Below are 16,612 nucleotides of genomic sequence, written 5' to 3' on the forward strand. Positions count from 1 at the left end.
AGTTAATATGGCTATTGTCATATTGCCTGTTTACATTCATGTTTATTGTTCCTTTTCCTAATCATTCTTTTATTGAATATGTTCCTGTTAGTTTAGTTTATGTTAACTGAAGTTTTAGAAAGCATTACAAAAATATCCATAAGGAAAAAAAAATACGTGCAGTAGGATTTAAGTTCAGCTGATTTACCTTTAGCAATATAGACTGATTTTTAATGCGGTTGAGATTACATGGTAACTTTGGATCAAATTAGTTCATTAAAAACATGGCCAAAAATGGATCATTTTGGTTTTGCTTTTTTTTCATTTGTGAAGATGTCTGACTTAAGTTGATCTAATGGTGCTTTGGACCCTCATCCTTGCCTTATTTTTCTCTCCTCTTCTTAATTCTCCATGTCAGCCACACATCTCTGTTTCTAGCAAGAATTGTAATTAGAAGAAAATCTTGTTTTCTGCTACTGTTGTGTCCATACTTGGAGGCGAGGACACAAGAATCCTGATCAGGATCTCTGACTACAGTTAGGGCACAGAGCATTTATTTCTAAGCCATCTCCTGTTCTGTATACACTATTTCTCTGTTCAGTCCAAAATTTCAAGGATAGTCTCATAAACACAAAAGTGGTCATGTAAGGTTGGAAAATTCCAAAGAGCAACTCTGTACGTGCAGCTCTTGCTGATCCTCCGCTGTTAGCTCACCATGGAAACAAACCATGCTGGAGCTTCATGATATTCAGTTTATGAGAACATGGTGTTATTTGAAATGTAGCAAGGTGTTAGACATCACAGTAATCCGAACTTGGCATGCTTTCACAGGAGCCACACAGTCAAATAAAACAAGGCTGTGAGACACTTCTAAAGATCTTCTGTGTCCCAGAGCAGAATTGGTGCTCTTAACTGTTCCTTAAGATGTTTCTTGAACAGGTTCAGTGATAATGATTTTGCAGCATGTACACAATTTATTGTACTCCTTCACTGCTCTACTACTGGAAAGTTTCTTTATAAATTTAATTAAATCTCTCTGGATTCAGTTTAAGGCCATTTTTGCTTGTGTTTCCCATGGAATACAATTAATTTGTTCTGTGCAAGAACTTGCTGATGACTGTTACATCCTAGGGTTGGGGTTTATTCCTGTTTTTATGATTAGACTTCTGCCATGCCATATGTTGGATATTCTCATTGACATCGTTATTACCATTCCTACCTGGCTACTGGTAAAATGATCCACCTCTTTGAACCATTGTGTCCCAAGCTGGGTACATTTCACTAACTGAGTCTTTAGAAGATTGAAGAAAGTATTGGTTTTGTATGGCACTTCTATTTTTATATCCCAGTTGCTTTTATCATAATAATATGACAGGATTTTTTTAATGCCTTCAATGCATGATTTTCACCACAGCTCTGTGTATTAAATTTAAGATTTCTTTAAATTATGCTCTTGTAAAAACTAAAAGTCAATAATTAGAACTATTAAAACTATTTAAAACATCCTTTAAATTTATAAAATCAAATGTGAAACCCCGTCATGGACTTTTTCTTCTCCACTGATAATCAACTGGATATTTCAGTAATGGCTTTTGTGCCTTCCTCCCATACACTAAAAGCTTGATATGACCATCTTGATAATATTTCTTTTCATGGTTACAATCTCACTCATTCCTCCAGACATGGATTTGAAGGGGCAGTGGTAAATCAAATTGTTATCATTCAAATATTTGGAGCCCTTTCAATCAATGGCTCTTCAATGGATATGTAATATCTTACACTTGGATTGGCTGAGAGAGTTTGATTAGTACAATTACTGTAATTTTATTTCATTTCGGTATCATGTAGATCCATTTTCTTTGATGGGTAGTTTTGGTTACTGGCTTGCAAGGAGGGTATCCAGATGAGGAATCTGTGCTTCTGATACTTGGTGTCAGCACTCCTTTACCAATGAGTGCAAATGTAATTTAATTGAAAATTAATTGTAAAGATAGACATATTTCATTCTGACTTCTAAATGGCTAGGGCTGTTTTAGGGTAAAATTGTTTTGGCATTTGTCCTTCACATGTTATTTTACCTCTCTGTATTGCTTAACAAAATTAATCAGTCCTCAGATCTGCCCTCTCAAACTTCAGGTTCTATTCTGGGAATCTTGCTGTTGGCCAGAACAAAATGTTAGCATGCATGCTTCCTTCTGGTTTATATCTACCTCACTTCTTGGTTTAGTTTATATCTTGGTGATGATTTTTTGTTAATAATTTTATTAATAATCTCCATGTTTAATTCATTGTCTTTAATTTCACGATTTCCTTTCAGATTTCTGTTAAAACTCTTGCCTTCTAATCACCTTCTAACAGTTGCAATGCTTCCGTTGATACTCTGTTTCTTTCCACTCCCAAAGTTGCTCTGAATTTTGATCTTAATACACAATGGGCTGCCCTTGATTTAACTTGCATCAGTTCCTTTCTTATTTATAAATTATCAAATAATCTGTTATTCTACGTAAGTCAACACTGCTTTGTTTCTGGCTGCTTTAATTGGAAGTAGGTTTCACAACCAACAAGGAAATGTCTACAATGGACAAACTTGAAAGAAGTCTTTTAACCAACTCCTCTCAAATCCTATGTATGTGTTCTACCTATATGCGTAATATTAAATAAACTTATAATAATTTCAAGAATTTTTTTATTTCTGGCTTCACACATGTGATAACTGCATGGATTTTTTTTGTCTTTGCCTGCACACTTAAATAGCTTTTTTATTTCAGTTAGCAGATTTTCATTGGAAATAGATCATACCAGTTTTCATGTGGAAATCTGGTATGTGCCACCATTACCACATTTTTTCATGTAGAACTAAGAGATTAGCTCTCCTGTTTAACTATTACATGTCCCAGTTTTTTAAAAATCACATCCCATGGAACAAAATGGCAGTGTCAGAATATTTGTGAGCTTGGATTGCTGTTTTTTTATGTGTGCACTGTTTTTTTTTTTTTTTTTTTAATTTAATAAATTAAATTAGTCACTGTGTAATGTAAGGAGTAGCAAAGAAGTAAGAGTAGATTGTTTGCTTATGTGTGTACAAAAAGAAAGTTAAGTTCAGGCATGTGGGATAAAAGAAAGGAGATTGTGAGGTTCAAGCACACCTTTGGTGTTGTGAGCCCCCATCTCTCCTAACCCTTGACATTTGTGTTCTTCAGCTGGTCTGAGCTTTGGAGAAAGCATTTGGATTTGCTGTCAGGCACCATGTTAAGCGTGGTCTGACATGGAGCCCTAATGACCAATGCAGTCTATGTCTACAGGGAAGATATTCCTGCTAATGCTGCCAGGAATTGAAGCATGGAACTGTTATGGGTGTTTTGTTTCTAGTTCTCGGTCAGTCAAATAATGGACAGGGAAAATTAAAGAGTTGTTTTTGCAGAAGCCTTTAGAATCTATTAAATTGGGTTATAGGGAGAAAAGCTAAATTGGCTTTATAAAATGAAATATGTAAACTGCTAATTCCTAATGCCCTGTATTTATTTAGCATCCTTCACACAGAAAAAAAAAAGGAAGACACTAAACAAAAAAACCTGCAACCAAACAACAACAACAAAAAATGCCAAAACAATTAGAGTGAAAAAAAATCTGGTAATTAACTATTATTTTTCACAAAACTAGTCTAATTACAAATCAGTCATGGTGAAATGAAAGGTCAATAACTACAGATGCATAATTTCTCTCTGATAGATTGCTGTTTGAAAATAGGTTTATGAAAATTATGTGATTAATTTCCTTTTATTAAACAGCATTATAAGACTTCATGTTGCATTTATCACTTTATTACTGTTACTTTTTCTCTTCAACTGAAAATTAGTCCTGGATAACATCAGGATAGAACAGAACTTCAGGTAGATTGAGGATCATTTCTTCTACTGGCATTTGTGTTGCAGGGAAGACCACAAATCTGAATCAAAATCAGAGCCTCAGTATACTGAAACTGACAGTATCAGCCTAAGAAAACAAACCACACACACACACACCATCACCCTTGCTGCTAAACAAGCAACCAACAGCAAAGTGCTTTTAGTCCAAGGAAACAAGAGCTATATCCAGACATATTCTTACGTTTTCTGAACTGAAGCACTTGAAGAATGTAAGTATGTAAGTTAAACTGTGATCCAGAATGTCTTTTTCTACTTGCCCCCAACCCTCAGTGTGCTCTGCTGTTTTATTTTGAAATTCCCCAGGCATGAAGAGTTGCTGTCCTGAACAAGTGAAGATTTTTCCCAGCCTTGGAAAAGCTGGGCAGCCTGGGGATCCAAGAACCAGGCAATCATTTGCACAAATTCCTGTAGTGTTAATGTGGCAGATGTTTTCAAACATATTCAGTGTTCACTTAATCCTGCCCTTAGGGCTGGGCTTAGGACCACATTTGGTGGGCACTACCACTTCTTGTCCTCCTGTCTAGCAGCCTAGTGGTAGGAGTACTTGGGATTGTAATACAATGTCAAAGACTATTGCCTCTTCTTCTGGAGCATAGTATAGTTTCAAACATTTGGATCTCTTCCAGATTAGTGTTCTACTACTAGGCAAGGCACCTTAATCTAAATTTAGAAGACAGAAAAACCTTCTTTTTGCTTGAGTATTGGCATAGTCTGATGTTGGGTTAATTGAATGAAATCCTTCTTGGGGAATATGTAGTTTTTTTAGGTAATATATTCCTTGAAATTGGTGCCAACAGCCTTAGCTGTCTGTTCTACTTCTATAGGCAAACACTGTAAAAATTGTTCAGTCTATCTCTTGTAAGTAAAATCAGACAGGTTGTGTGGTTTGGATTTCTGTTACGTACAGGTGGACTTTCCAGTGTGGCACATTTGTCCTCAATTTTCTTTGTGTGGCTTAGAGAAAAAAGAGTGTTTTTCACTGGGGAACATAGGAGTTTGCTTTCTCTATGAAGGCTTTGGAGAGACTGCTCATCTTAAATTCAAGATTCTTTGACTAGTGCTAGCTGCTTTGCTACTCCATTTGGAAAGATTATAAGCTTCTGTGCTGACTGACTCTGATATTCATTAGAGAACTTTCTGGGCAAACACAATCAGTGAGAGACAAAGGTTTAGCCATATCATTTGAGTGCTATTAGGAAGACTTAAACAATGTTGTCTTTCAGTCGCTATCTTTTGAGAGTTTTGTACAACTATGGGTAATTCTGGGATTCTTGTTGGGAGCCAGCCAGAGAATAGGCCCTGAGCAGGTTATAAAGGGTCAGAGGTTCTCCTGAAGTGTTTTTTAATAATAAATGTAGCTGTGTAATCATTTGGTTAACTTGTTATTCAACCAGTGCAGAGCAGTCTTTGGCCTTAAATCCAGCTTAGCATGTTGATATATTTTGGTTGCATAGAGCTACCAGCAAGATGACTCTCATTTGACATATTCAGCCATTTGGAAACTTAGATGTTCAGAAACTTATTTACGTTCAGCATGAATGTTAGGGTATGCAGTCATTTGAAAAAATAAAATAGGTATTCAGAATTAGGAAAGAAAAGAATCTGGTTGACTTCTGGCAAGTGTTTTAGTTATCTGCAGAGTATACACCTCGTCAGTATAAATAGGGAGTGCCTGTATAAACATTCTTGTTTCGCCTGTTCCACATAATAGTTTCTTGTATCATATTTCTTTTGACCTCACTATCTGAAACCAATTACAGGAGATCCATTTGGGCTGCATCTATTTTCATAAGAAGCCCAGGCAGCAGTGTTTTTCTCAGAGATGAATATCAACATCAAATATCCTTCTGAGTGCTTTGTTATTTATGTTTCAGAGAGATTTTGTAGCCTTCAGCTCTCAAGAATGTGTCACGCTGTGCTGTTTATACATTGACGATATTAATGGGCATAGATGTCATTTTTCATTTTAACGTCTCAAATGCAACAGGCTGATAGGTTAAACATTCCTGGTTTTAAAGGAAGGATATGAGTGACATCTGTTTCCTAAAAATACACATATATTTAATTTCTAAAAAACAGAGTAATAAGCTTACCATCTTTAGGTGACAGCTTTCACTTTATTAAAATGGTAAAACTTTAAAAATAATTTTGAATCATGCTTCGATCAAACAGAAGGGTTTGGAATACAATATTAAAGGAAGTTATATCTCCTAGTAATATTGCCAACAAACAGCAAAGTCTACCGCAATTTATCGACTTTAATAGTGTGAGTTATATGCAATTATTTTCATTTCTGTTCTGCTTATGTTTTAGCTATGCCAAAGCTTCGTAGTAAATATTAAGAAGTACTGTTCCCAATAAATATTTTACTAGAAGACACAGTGGGTTCTGAAAACCATATGCCCAAATTTTCCTTCCTATATAGCCATTACTTAAAGCATCATAATGATTTTCATTTACGTAATTAAAATAATTTCTAATCCTCAGTTCTTTTTATTGCTTTTGTCTACTTTGGATTTTTTAAATAGTTTTACTAATTCAGATAATTAACGAAAAATTCCTACTAAATTTGAAACAAGTGTTATTGGGAACTAGATACAATTTTGAGTGCCATAGAATCTGTTCTTTCTACACCTTACTTGAGGTGGGACTCAACATAAATTTGATTTGTCAGATTTATAAGCATCTGTTATTTTGTCTTCTTTACACTGTTTTGATATCATGAGTTAGTGTCAGAGAAATCTATAAATGATACATGGGATGGGTGTTTACTGGAAGTGTAGATGTTAAACTATGAATTTTGTAAAATACTTTCAAGTTGTCAATTTATTTTGCAAAGATTTAATAGCAGCAAATGAATTTTTAGAATTATTGTTTTACAATCTCATGATCTCCACTTATGAATAATGTCAGTAATAATGCTTTGAAATTAACAGTATTTCTGAGAGTTGTTTACCGTGTAGCAAAATGTAAAGTTAAGCAGCACACTTGGAGGAAAAAATACTATATGATGACTGTTCTAAGAACAAAGGCTGACAGTGATTTCTCCTTATGAGTTTTAAATCATCTCTGATCTCTTGAAATTGTTTTCTGTTCTTCTTCTATCTCCTGTGTTTACAATAATCTAAACTGCCACAATAAGATCACTGAAGTATTCAGGTAGTCATCATTTATAAGACATTCTGTATTAAAAGATAAGCCTTTACTCCTTTAGAGATATCCCAACCAGCACATATGAATCAAAATAGTTTAAGTAGTAGAGCCTTTTATGCAAGCATATCCTGTTGTGCTGCCTTGCTTTTTCATGAAGTGTGACTCTTTTTGTAGTTAGCTGTAGGAAGTCATACTTTCTTAGGCTCATTCCACAGGAGTATGCTAGCCACAATTTGAAATCAGTCTAGATTAAATCTAAGCTACAGCAGGCTATGATTCTCTGTTTTTCAAGTACTGTAAATGTACAGATTTACCGGATGTTTACTTGCTTGTTTTATTGTATTGATATGAAGACACTGCTGCTGAGGAAGATTAGGATTTCTGCAACTGCCAAAAATAAAAGATTATTGTGTCTATGTTTTTTTTTTTCCATTTCCTCTTACTCCAGATCTCTGCTCTCATTCTCCTGGCAGCATCACCCCAAGTGGTGAGGTTAGTTTTCCTCTGCTGTCTCATGAATTCAGGAGTGCAGTAGTTCTCTTGCTTCCATTCAAGTTTTCCTTTTGGAGATCACTAGAGATTAAGGAATAAAAATTTGCCACATATCTTCTGTTGGTGTTTATAATCTATTTTTGCTTCAACCACTGCAAGAAGTTGGGTACCAAATTCTGTTGCCCCTGAAATCAACAGATACATTTAACTCTGATCTCAGGTGGAGAAGTACTGTCCTTAAGAACTGTGAGTGCAGAAGAGATCATGCCCCCAGTGGTTCCTTGGTAACAAAATATTTTAAGTGCACTTTTAAATATGTTAACTTTTTGTTTCTTTTTGGCAGAGAGAAGATAGTTCTGTGTGTCTCATTGCTTAGGTTCAGACGAATGTATACTCTTTGTGTAGCTGACCTGTAATTACTTGAGAATTTGATGAAACAATACAGGGATTGTTGTGGGAATGTCTCCAAATGTTAAAAGTCTGCTCTGCAAACTTTGTACCAGGGCCTTCTGTGGGGAGACAAATCAATGTTGTGTGGAGATGGTACTAGTGCATTCACTTTGTTTACTTTGGTTTTCTATGTCTGCCTCCCTTCTCAGAAAACTTGCTTGGAGCCAGACTGTAGCAGCCCTCTCTCTGTCTTTTCATAATTGATCAGGGGATGACTGCCTTCCCTGAGGGTTAAGACGTGGCAACTTTTTCTGTTTGCTCAGCATCTCAATGCAGTAGTTCAAACATTGTTCACACCAGCTGGCAGTGTAATGCCATATGCACATCTTGTCAAAGCAACTGTTGTCATGGATACTAGAAACTATCTTAAAAACCAGCTCATTTGAGTCTAATCAAAATTGTACCTTTCTTTATCAGTTGAGAATCTTTATTATTTTAGGGAACATTGATCAAATGGCATTTGTTGCAGTACATTCCATCTGCAGTAGGTTTTAATAACAGAAATAATAGTGTGATGTATTGTAAAGCTATAACTGCTATTTATTGAGCTGATTTTTCTAAGGGGAAAAAAATAGTTCTCCAGGTAGTTTCAGTGGAAATGTTTTGAATCACATTTTTTGGTTTTGCCTTTTTTTTTTTATTTCTAAATAAGTACCACTTTATAACACTTGACATTTTAGAAATAATTTTATAGGGAAAAATAATACAGATTAGCATTCTTTGGGTAGGTAGAATGTTTGTTTACATTTCATATGTTTAACTGTATTTGGCTGAGTTGGAATGAAAATGTAAAATAAATGAAAACATCTTCTATTTTGATTGGTATACTGTCATCCCTGAGCCTGATCTGGTTGGTTGAGTAATAATTTCTTTGTTCTCTGATTTTCCTAAGAATGCAAATTAAAACCACTCATTTTTATTTGGCATTAAAACTGTACTCCTTTTTTTTGTCAAAGGAGAGGTTTCTCCTTGAATTGTAAGTACAAAAAGTGTTTTTAATCTTCAATGAATATCCTTATTAATTCACTTTCAAGATAATCTGATGTTGATTTGTCAAATTTAATTACAGCTTCTGGTAACACTTGAAGTCTACTTGCTTTTACTTCAAATTGTAATACGAAAATGCAAATTGAATGATAATTTGCAAGGGAGTGGGCATTTTAGTTGAACACTCAAAGACAAGTTCCTTGTGGAAATGAGGCTATTGATGCAGTTTATGATTTTTCCTCTTCAAGCACTTCAAACAAATTAACTTTATTTCCTGCAGGATTTCATGTACATCCATAAATTCTAGTGAAGTCTTATATATGCACTTTCAGAATATTTTTTTTAATGTTTCAACTAAAAAAAAACAACCCTGAAGTCTGAAATGTAGCAAATACAAATCGAATAGGAGGGGATTTTGTTCATTCAATTGGACTTTTACCTAAAATTAGCAACGAGTAACTGATTTCTTTCTAGGAATTTGTTGAATTTATTTACTTTTTTTTTTTTTTTTTTTTTAACTTTTAGGCACTCCAGGCAGCGAGGCAGCTGCTTTTACAGCAACAGACAAGTGGACTGAAATCTCCTAAGGGCAGTGAGAAACAGAGACCGCTGCAGGTTAGTGAAGTCTCCTTGCTTTTGGGACCTTAATGTCAGGGAAGAGTGCGGAGCTGGCTGACACGTGCGGGGTGTGTGGCAGTGCCTGTCCTCCAAGCCGTGTGTGTGCATATTCACATGCTGCTGCTAACTTCACAGGGAAAAACCACTGCAGGATACAAAAGCCTTTTGTGGCTGTACATGCTTAAAAGGTCTGAGACTAGGTCTGAGTTCAGTAACTGTGGTACATTAATTCTTTATAGACATGTTACAGGATTGGTATATGATTCTTATACGTACATGGTTTAAGTTGTAAAAACATGTTAAGACTAGGAGCAAAACAGTATCTGTGAAAAAACAGAGAAAAGCTAAATACCTCATGGCTACTATACCTAAATGACAGAGAAGTGTTCAGAAACTTACCAACACAAGTGCATGAAATTATGAAAGCTGCTTCTGCCATTTTGGAAAAAAAAACATATGTCATGAAATTTCACATTAGGATGTTGTTGGGCTTTAGATTGTGAATGAGTAAACAGAAGTTCTGCTATTGAATAGTTATTTTAAATGCATGAGTAAAAACATAAAGAGAGTTTTATTCCTTAAAAATTTTATCAGTATGGTATTTTTATGAGGTATTAATCATTTATTCTTAATGCAGAGTTCCATATCAAATAGCATTCTGCTGACAAAACTTGTTCTCTCTTGTATATAGACCAATATGGGTGCTTAACTGCTGAATTGTATTTTATTGCAGACAATTTTATTTTTTCAGGAAATTAAAAAAGTATAAATCCTAGCATTCTCTTCCTCACATCTATTTTTCTGGGTGTGCATTTATTCTCTCAGGACTTCCCCTGTTTTCTAATGGAGTAGGGTGTTTTTATCTCATTTTTAGTTTTTGTCATGCATAATGGAGGACCCCAGGCACTAGAATGTATTTTTTTTCTCCACCAGGGAAATGTGAAATTTGTTCACTTGTGCAGTTTCTGAATGTGATTCTCATTGTCTCCTGTTCTTTGCGAAACTTGGTACAGCAGTGATGGACGCAGCAAATAGTTCCACATTCCTGATCATCTCTCTTCAAATACACTTTTAAGGTTTTATTTAGGTGCTCAGAACCAAACAAGAATTTAGGAATATGAGTAAAAAAAATTGAAAAAAGGAAAACAGGACATGATGGCATCCTGCCATACTGTAGTTGTAGTCCATTCGTGGCTAAGTCCTGGGACCCTCTCAACTTCCCACTCTTCACCCTTGACTTTGCTTTGTAAGTGCAAATTCACATTTGCTTTGTATCAAATATCTTCTGCACTGAAGGCACATAAGAAGAGTAGCCGTAAAGGTAGAAGCTCATGATCTGTGTGGGTTTTTTAAGTTTTTAAAGTGGAATTAGTGACCTTGAAGGGTTGAACTATGAAAATTATTTATTTAATGAATATTGTGAAAGTTCTTCATTTTTCTAGCTCCTTCTTCTGAAAGGTAACATGGGTTGTGTAAGGACTGTAGAAGATCCATCCAACCCTATGTTCTGTCTCTAAATTGGCCAGGACCAGGCAATAAGGAAAGTATATGAAACAAGCTGAAATAGTGGTATTTTCCCAATATATGTTTTCCATATTTTTTCTTACTTTAATCCTCCACCTTTTAAACCAGCACAGTCCAGGAGCTACTGACTTCTCTTTTCACATTCTCCACTCATTCACAAACTTTCTTTTCAAGGTTAAAGAAGTCTGGGGGTGTTCTGTTTGTGGTAGGCATTGTTGAAATGATAGAAAACGATGTTTGGAGGCAAAGAGAAAACCCAGAGGATGATGAGATGAAGAGAGGGAGTCTTGTGCTTTTATGCTCTTAAAACACTAACTAAGGCCTGGTGCCCTTTAAATGCTAGGGCTTGGTGTGTTGGTGCTGTATCACTTGTTTCCCAGGAGGCATCAGCATCTTATGAGTCACACTTGAGAGGCAGGAAGAAATAAATCAATCAAATAATTTTATTTTCAGAACTGTTATATGTGCCCTAAAGTCTGGATTATTGCTTATGTTTCCAACTTTTTCTTTCATCATCAGTGTGTACATAGTGTCTCTTATTGGCCTTGAACACTTCATTTGGTTCATTTTTAAAGGAGAGGAAAAATGGAATTTGCTCCCAGACTTTGGTTTTATGTATCAAATACCATGTAAATTCAGGTATGAGCACAAGCTACATTAAAATTTTCTTTTTTAGTGAAAAGAATGTATAAAGGTTTTGGACATGAGTCCTTTGAGCTTTTCTACTTCTGTCTCTTACTGTTCATTGCTCATCATGTAGTGGGAACTCACATTTTGATCATCATGTTGCCTGTTTGACCAAATACTGTCATAAAATTGTACAGCATTATTATTTTCTCATGGCAAATTTGATGATAACTTTAGCCAAAATCTTCTAGCAGTAGAAATTGCTAAATTTGTATAAGCTTTATAAGACAAAATTGAAGGTTATAAGGCTGAAATCCTTCTGTTTGTGATTGAGTAAACAGACTTCCCCAATATTTTAAAATTCTTTTAAATTAGTGCATATCTAATTTCCTCCATTTCAGAGCAATTTTACTAATCTGACAACTGTGGATATGTTAGAATAGATTTATAAATGTAGTAGAAATGCAATAAAACCTTTAAAACTAGCTCACACATCTGCAAGTAAATGTGGCTATTGGGTAAGCCTTGCCATGCATCTTGTGCTCTGTAGTTTGATGTAAAATATTCTATTGTTCCATGAGACAAAGAGGAAAAAAAATTATATTTATTTTAGTGGCCATCTTTTTGGGGGGAAAGTAGCATATGGTGGTTTTATGTATGTTCTCTTTGTTGTTTCATAATGTGTCAAGTATTTTAGTGACTTACAGCACCTACTAGCTAATCAGCAAGTTGAAAGCTGATTGAAGAAACCTTCAAACTTTGCAAAAAAGAGGGTGTTGGGTAAGTCGTCATGTTCTACTGTGCTTTACTGAGGGAATGGCTTTAGGGGAACTGCTGAAATTTTCCTAGAATAATTTGAGTGTCTTTTGTATCCTCATGAAAAGCCTTTACAAATGTACCACTAGCTATGTGATCTATTGTAAAACTGCAGAAGTTTTTGTTTTAGTTTCTAGTGCAAGAGTTACATTTAACTAGTAGTTATCCTGTATTTTCAGGGACAGGAGGCTTATATTTAGATTGCATGTTAACAGAATACCTGCAAAAATTGCCGTTTGAGATAGACGCTTGTCTTGATCTACTATTACTTTCATTTACATTTGTCTGGGTTTCACACTGCAGATGGCATAACCATTAGCATGTCTTATGTAAAACAGAAGAAGAAAAACATCCCTTTTGACAAGCTTGAGTACCAATTGTGATAGTGATTTTACTTTCATGTATAGATATTAGAATAAATGTATTTGAAACATGTTTATATATGCCATTCATTACACTGATGCACCAATTGAATGGACCCAATCAGTACATACATTGATTAATGACATATTGCAAAATAGCTATGGAGGGTTTGTGATCAGAGTTGAGGGCGATGTTAACCTGAATATGATGAGATAATAGCATTTACTATTTTACTGTGCATCCAGTAAAATATTGCTGTAGTAAGATTAAGATTTTTGTAGTGCCATTTTTTGTTTCAGAATATTTTTCTTTTCTGTAGAATTGGTTATAATGGTTATCCACAGTGAAGCTTACTAATTGCTTTCAAGGATTTCTCTCCTTATCACCAAATTTCCATAGTAGGCATAACAGGAAAAAATGTCACCTTGGCTCTTAGAACATGTAGTTCCTTTTCCTGGGGCAGAAAGTTGCTGTCCTTAGAACCACTGAAGAACCTGGTATCATCTAGCTTGAGTTTTAACACTGGCAGCTTTATTTTCATGTAGCATTTACAGTCATGAGCAAGAGGTGGGGTTCTTCAAGAACTGTGAGAGCGCAAGCATAACTCAAAGGTAAATGCTGTCAATTTTCTGCCATTGGTGAATATTCATGTACAGCATTGCAATTATTTCCCTTCCAGGTAGGCAGACTTTATGCTTAGACCAATCTGTCCATGATTACACATACTATTGTTGTCTGCATAGATTGGTGATATGCACAGTTATAATTCTATTTGTTTGTCTAGTTGTTTCTATTTCCAGTAATGTCTCTAAAGGAGTCATTTTTTTCACAGAGTCAGACTGTGAACTTTATGTCAATGAGAATAAATAGATAATTATCTTCAGCCCCCTAGTTTAATATATCTACAATGAATTGGTTAGATATTTTTTCCTTCAGGCTAGGAGATTTGTTGTTTCAACATCAGTACAAATGCACTCTATAAGAGGATGGCATGTAATGAAATCATGACTCCTGGAATCAAAGGGTTAAGCTCAGTGTGTACCAAGCCAGTTGTATAAATATCATGCTGTATGGAGTGTTGAGTTGTTATGGTAAGCTTTGTTTATTTAGCATAAGCACTTCACTGAAGTGTAATAATTTGATAAAATTTGGGAAATGCATACACTTAAGTTTAATTACTTAATTTTTATTTCATTGGTGAATACCATCAGAAGAACCATTTTTTTTTTAAAGACACTCAAAATGCAAAAATTTAGCATGAAAGCATATTCACAGTCTCTTTTAACCCACTCTCCTTGCTTTACTCTCTTCTAGTTTGGTCATCTCCCTTTGGATCTTCATATGGGCCTGAGTTTAAAATTCATTGCACATAATAAATAAGCAAACATATCATTAATATTGTAACCTTAAGTTACTTTTTTTAAACATATATAAGGACTTGATGAGAGATGAGAAATAGGGAATGTGGGAAAAAAGAAGCAAACCCCACTGCTTTTAAATTATATCCTCTGATTTAATGCACTTTGACTTCAACCGTGCATGCTTAATATCAGTCAAAAAGTGCCATTTTAAAAACAGAAGAAAAAAACTTGTTATGGTTGGAACTTAGAGAGTTTTCCTTGCATTACATTGAACAGAAATAGAAATAAATCAAACTGGTTTAAAACTCTTTTTTCATAAACTGCATGTTACATATTTCTGTTTATCTAATGCATGCTGTTAAGCTTAAGAAGTAGGAGGATTTTGTACATGGTAGAAAACACTGATATAGAAAGATGCAAATGCATAATATGTAGTGTAGAGGAGAGTAGTGATAAACAGTCTTTCTCCCTCTCGAGTATAATTCTAGAGGAAATGTGTGGCCTACATCTAAGCAAACATTGAGGCTTGGGGTAAATTAAATTTGGAAGATAGCTGCTGGAAAATCTTAAGTCCCATTTTCCCTTGTAAGTCTGTTTGGAGGAATATGCAGTTATCCTCTGACGTGCAGAAATTTGCATCAGTAATACCCACTCTAAAGACAAGGATAACCCCAAGAGATGGAAAGAAGGCAAGGAGTTATTTTTACGTAAGGTGTAGGGGGAAGGAAAAGGAGAAATATCCATGTTCAGGCTTATATGGTGTAGAAAACAGGAGTTCCATTAAGGAAGAGGTTTAAATACAATAATAAAGAAAAAAAAACTCAGGACATTGTTTCTTTAATTTACAGTGGAAGTGTCAGTGCCACAAACTTGCTGGGAAGTTCTTACTTATATAGATAGAACTTGCTCCAAAGACTTACATCCTGTCTTTGACAAGCTTTTCTACTCATGAAAACCCATATTTTGCATCATGTTGCTGTTAAACCTTCTAATAACAGATTCACTTTAAATCACATTTTACTCTGAACACTTTCAGTATTACAAAAATACATCTACTAAGAAAATGGCACTAGTTAGTATGGTTTGCTTTTTAGTTTAAAGTATATCTGCATCACCCTGTGGTGTTATCTCTTATTGTCATTTTCAGGATATAAATAATTCCAACTAACCTTATGTGTGATCTTTGTAACATGGGAAAATTTTAAGTAGCACTTTTCTAACAGAATTTAGCACATAATAGACTCATCTATATCTAATGGAAACAAAAAACCCACAAACAACTAGCTGATGCAGAGATCACCTCTTAATCCTGACAACATACTTGTAATAGTATAAAATATTTTGGATTCAGAGGAAAGTATTATGCAAGTTCTGTTTATAGGTATTGAATGTGCAGAATACTAATTAGGATTATTATATGATCAGCGATTTCAAGAGGCATTTTAATGTTGAACACATGTCTGTGCAGAATCTGATGTGTCAATGTGTTACTATGACTGTCCAGGAATTATCACCTGCATCACTGGAATGTCTTTCCCCCTTCTCTTTTGTTGATTCTGGTACTTCTGGAGAACAAGGAGTAGAAGGAGAACACACAGTCCAGTTCTTCATTCAGATTCAGAAGGACGAACCTTCAGAGACAGTGTCTAGGTCTTTTCAGAGCAGCTTTTATATGGCAGACCAGCAAACTTATCCTTCCCCAGCAGCAGAATGTGCAGCCTGTCTGACACCAGGAAAAAATGCTGTGTATGGGATGAGTGGACTGTTTTTTTATGTTCTGAACTATAGGAATCCCCAAGGACTACTGAGAAGTTGATTTGCCTTCTTGAGCAGCTGGAAAGCTCTGTCCCCCTGCTGTCCCTCCTAGCACAGCCAGCACACACGGCTGCGACCGCTCCTCTTTGGGCTGTGTGAGTGGTCCCACTGCAGAGCTACAAGGTGGAGGCTCCCTTGAGCCACTTCTCCAGGCTCTTGCAACAGGTTGGATCAGCCTCATTTTCTTACCAGCTGGCTCATTGCCCAGAAAAGCTCATGAAGAGCTGAGAGGGAAAGTGTGAATGGTTCCCCACTCAGTGTGCAGCTCTATTAATAGGTCTGCTCCCAGGCAGGGCCCTAATTATGCCAGTTTAGGATCACACCACTCAAGCAAGGCTCTCCTGATACTCTTGAATTTGAAAAACACATTAGTGTACGTCGATTTAGAAATTACCAAAGCAGAAAAAGCAAGTAAACAAAATATTCTATGAATGCTCTAGATGGGGGGTAGATATTTCAGAGCTTTTTCTAGTTAATTTGTTTTTAAGGAAAGTCCCAACC

The 16,612-nt window shown here is 35.4% G+C and overlaps 1 protein-coding gene across 1 annotated transcript in view; it reads left to right on the plus strand.

Moving 5' to 3' along the window:
* Positions 1-16,612, plus strand: part of FOXP2 (forkhead box P2) — a 349,338-nt gene that overhangs the window by 217,333 nt on the left and 115,393 nt on the right. The window contains 1 exon segment of the mRNA XM_005420925.2: positions 9,513-9,602. Within this exon segment, the coding sequence (XP_005420982.1) occupies positions 9,513-9,602 (90 nt within the window).

The sequence above is a fragment of the Geospiza fortis genome, unplaced genomic scaffold, assembly GCF_000277835.1.
Source record: "Geospiza fortis unplaced genomic scaffold, GeoFor_1.0 scaffold195, whole genome shotgun sequence".
Lineage (NCBI taxonomy): Eukaryota > Metazoa > Chordata > Aves > Passeriformes > Thraupidae > Geospiza > Geospiza fortis.